The sequence below is a fragment of the Rhagoletis pomonella genome, unplaced genomic scaffold (assembly GCF_013731165.1).
Source record: "Rhagoletis pomonella isolate Grant_MI unplaced genomic scaffold, Rhpom_1.0 Rhpom_scaffold_12819, whole genome shotgun sequence".
Taxonomy (NCBI): domain Eukaryota; kingdom Metazoa; phylum Arthropoda; class Insecta; order Diptera; family Tephritidae; genus Rhagoletis; species Rhagoletis pomonella.
This window is the reverse complement of record NW_023471347.1, coordinates 1-4,509: the sequence shown is the minus strand read 5'-3', so window position 1 is coordinate 4,509 and position 4,509 is coordinate 1. Positions and strand designations below refer to the sequence as shown.

At 40.4% G+C, this 4,509-nt stretch overlaps 1 protein-coding gene across 1 annotated transcript; it reads right to left on the bottom strand.

Moving 5' to 3' along the window:
• Positions 1–8: 8 nt before the first annotated feature.
• On the bottom strand, positions 9–4,020 carry LOC118756900 (uncharacterized protein K02A2.6-like). Its single transcript, XM_036491638.1, has 3 exons — positions 3,274–4,020; positions 1,094–3,155; positions 9–985 (listed from the first exon to the last, which is right to left on the bottom strand). Exons 1-3 carry the CDS (start codon positions 4,018–4,020, stop codon positions 9–11), a joined length of 3,786 nt encoding a protein of 1,261 aa, XP_036347531.1.
• Between the last annotated feature and the right edge of the window lie 489 nt (positions 4,021–4,509).

Genomic DNA, 4,509 nt, shown 5'->3' with positions numbered 1-4,509 from the left:
TTATTATTTCAGTTTGGTACTTGATTGAACTCTTCATCGTACGTTAACATTTTGCGCGGCATTATTTGTCTTTGTGGTCTACGTTCCGGAATCGGAGCAGGTCCAGTAACGATTGGTGTCGCGTTTGTTATATTTTGTTCTTCGTCTTGTGCCGGAATTGTGGTGAGCTGTTGTGGTGTTTGCGTATGCGTGTGTGTTACGGGTCCAGGGTCGCCGTAGTCGTACTTCATTTGGTCTTCCCAAGTTGGTTTAATAGAGGCGATTTTATGAATCTGATTGATATGTCGTTTCCAAATGCGACCGTCGTCTAGTTTAACGTTATAATGCAACTTCCCCAGCACTTCAATGACAATGCCAAACTGATATTTTTCTGTGCTTGTATAATCTCGAACTGACACTTGGTCATCTACTTGTAGTCTACGTAGCTTTGAATTCATTTCGCATTTCGGAATTTCTGGTAAAAGCGTTGTTGGTAGCATTATGTCTAAACGAGAACGAATTTGGCGATTGAACATTAACGACGCTGGTGATTCGCCCGTTGTTGCGTGTGGAGTTCGACGATAATTTAGTAGAATGTTGCATACTACTTTATCGATGTCGGAATGATTGCAACTTACTGTCTTCAATTTGTTTTTTAATGTCTGGACATTCCGTTCCACTTGCCCGTTCGTGGAGGGATGATACGGTGCACTTCGTTTGTGTATTATGCCATTCTTTTCCATGAAGAGACGAAATTCTTCGGATGTAAATTGCGATCCGTTATCGCTTACTAAAACTTCAGGAATTCCAAATCTTGAAAATATTTCGCGGCATTTATCAATAGTTATAGCCGTAGTAATGTTTGGTATAGTATAAACTTCTGGCCACTTAGTATACGCGTCAATTAGGAGAAAGAAGTATTTCCCCATGACAGGTCCAGCAAAATCCACATGTACACGTTGAAACGGAAATTTGGCCGCCTCCCACACATGTGAAGTAATTTTCACTGGGTTTGCTCGAGTACGTTGACATTGCGAACAATTTCTTGCAATGCCTTCAATGTCTGCGTCTATTTTCGGCCACCATCAGCAGCTTCGTGCTAATGCTTTCATACGAGTAATGCCGAAATGTGCTATGTGTAGTTCATCTAGAACTTGGCTTCGTAACTCTCCGGGTACGTATACGCGTAATCCTCGCAACAAACAGTCGTGTTGAATTGTAAACTCTGTTTGATCTATGTTGAAGCGTTGTTCAGGTTTTACGGTGTAGCCTTTCATCAGTCCATTCTTTAATTCTTGAATTGTCTTGTCCTTCATTGTCGCTTCTCGTAGTTTTTCTACCGATAATGGTAGTGTTTCGATCGCATTTATCTCGATTATTTCGATTTCTTCTTTTTTCTTATTGATTTCCGCTAACGGTAGTCGAGAAAGTGCATCCGCATTTGAATGCTCAGATGATTTGCGATATTGAATGTCGTAGTCGAATGACTGCATGAAGATGGCGTAATGCTGCATTCGCGTAGCGGACAGTGTCGGTAACCCCTTTTTTGGTGATAGAATTTGTGCAAGTGGTTTATTATCCGTTATAAGGATGAATTTCCGAGCGTAAACGTATTGGTAGAACTTTCGGATGCCAAAGATAATCGCGTACGCCTCACGATCGATCTGCGTGTACCGTCGTTGGACCGGTGATAGAGTTTGCGATGCAAACTGTATTGGTTTCTCGCTTCCATCGGGGTAAATGTGGCTTAATACAGCCCCAACACCTACTGGGCTTGCGTCCGTAGCAAGCACTAATGGTAGTTTCGGATCGTAGTGCGCGAGATGCATCTTTGTTTGTATTTGCTTTTTCACTTCGTTAAAAGCCCTCTTGCAATCACTGTCCCAAATAAATTTCACATCATCTTTGAGTAGATTGTTCAGCGGGTATAAAGTTGTACTCAAGTTTGCCAGGAATCGGCCATAATAGTTGACCAACCCTATGAATGCACGGACTTGCTCTTTATTAGCTGGATGTGGCATTTGTGTAATTGCGTATATTTTCGCTTGTACTTTGTGTATACCAAAACGGTCGATTTTGTATCCGCAATATTCAATTTCGTTTGCCATAAATATGCATTTCTCAAAATTTACACGCATATTGTATTTGTTGAGACGAGACAAAACGAGTTCCAGGCGCTGTAAGTGTATCTCATCGTTTGGTGCAGTGATTTTTATGTCATCCAAGAATACCGACACCCCGTCTATATCCTTCAGAATTTGCTCGATTTCTCGCTGCCATTTCGCTGGTCCTGACGAAATGCCATACATTAGCCTTGTCGGTTGATATAACCCGCGATGTGTACTGAGCGTTAAAATTTCCCGATCATCCGGGTGAACTTCTAATTGTAAATAGGCTTTGGTGAGGTCAATCTTTGAAAACTTTTGTCCGCCAGCCATGGAAGCAAAAAGCTCTTCAATTGTTGGAAGTGGATGCTCCTCAACAACTATGCGCGGATTCACTGTAATTTTGTAATCGCCGCACAATCTCACTTTGTTGCCTTGCTTCTTAACTGGTACGATGGGTGTAGCCCATTTGGCTGAATCGATTTTCTTTATGATGCCATTCCTTTCCAAATCTTCGAGCTCCTTTTCCACCGCGTCACGTAATGCAAACGGTAGCTTTCTTGCTTTAATAAAGATCGGTTCCACATTCGCCTGTAGACGGATACGTGCCTGTACGTTTTCAATTTTACCCATCGATTTTTCAAATACTTTGGAGTATTTTCGTTTCAAATAATCTATCCTCCCCGATACTTGATGCTTATGGAGTGATGAAACGACTTGCGCATTGTAGTCCGCGTTAAAAATCTGGTTCCAATCCAGCTTCAACTTACGTAACCATTCCCGTCCCAGAAGTGGTTTTCTATTTGACTCCACTACATATATTTTCATATCTGGACTTACCGTAGTGCTCATATTTACGCAAGCATTGAAATAACCCAACACGTTAATCTCCGAACCACAATAGCTGACCAGTTTCATGTCCGTCGGGAACAATTGCTGTGTAGGAAAATATTTGTTCTTATCTGTTTTGCTAATAATCGTTACTGGAGAGCCGCTGTCGATTTCGAAACCTAGAAGGATATGATTTACTTTTAGTTGTGTATAAATTTTTGAGTTCTTATTGTGATTAATCTTAATGTAATTAAAATTATCTGTATTTATGTTGAACAATTCCTCAACCGCATTAGTATGATCTTCGCAGTCAATGTAGTTTGTCTGCTTTTTTTTCCTTCTTCGCTTTAAAACAGACCGATGATAGATGACCCTTCACGTTGCAGAACGAGCACGTCGAATTTTGGTGTGGGCATTTGTTAGCGCGATGTTCACTTTTGCCACATCGAAAACAGAACCCGCTCCTTTTCATCTCGTCAACTTTAGTCTTGTTTGCTTTTGAATTTGCTGAATTCATGATCGTTATCTTTTTGCCTTTCTTATTCTTTTGCTGAATGTAATTTATTGGCGATTTGACGTCTTTTTGCTGCTGAATTTCCGCACCGCCTTTTGCCGATAGCTCCATCGCTTTTGCCGTAGTTAACGCTGCATCCATTTTTAAATCCTTTGTCTCCAGCAATCGATTCTGGATCCGTGTGCTGCGCAGACCGAATACGAATTGGTTTCGCAATGCAGTTTCCAAATATGTGCCGAAGTTGCAATTTATTGCCAACTTCCGTAACGCTATCGAAAACTCTTCTACTGACTCACTCTCATTTTGTTTGCGTAGGTGGAATCGGTAGTTTTCCATTATCTCTAATGGTGCTGGATCGTAAACGTCAGAGATGATTCTTTTTATTTCCGCGTAAGTTTTTTCCGCTGGTGTTGCTGGGGCTAATTTGTCATACAGCATGTCGTATGTTTCTTGCCCCATGTAAATAAGCAGCAATGATTTGTTTTTCTCGGAGACTTCAAGCATCGTTACAGTCTCCTCAAAACGTGCCACCCAACGAGACCATTGCATTGTTGCCTTGTCGAATTTCTCGAAAACGGCGTAGTTGGTCATCTTTTTCCTTCAATTGAAATTTGTAGTGTACTTTGTTTTACAATGTATATTCGTGATTACTTCACGTTATTGTGGTTTAAAACAAAACGATGACCGCGAAATTTGTGGATTTTTTTTCTCCTCGTCGCCACTTATTGTGTTTTTGGTAAAAACACGTTTTATATCTCTTTTCTTTCTTTTCTCGATTCAGCAGAACTTATGATTATGTGTATGTATATCTACATGGGTGCGTTCCCTTCCATAGTAATCGTACATGAGTGCGTTTACCAAAGTAGTAATTAGTATAGGAGCATGTTCACATACAAAGTATATAACAGTGCGTATTCACGCACAACGTATATGACAGTTTTCCCCTCTCAATTTGAATTGCCTTCTAATGGTATAACGATACTTTGTACATATTGCTTAAATATACATGTTTATCTATATGGATATTTACTGGGCGAATTCAAATTTTACGGGAAGCTAATCTCTACTCTTTTACATAGT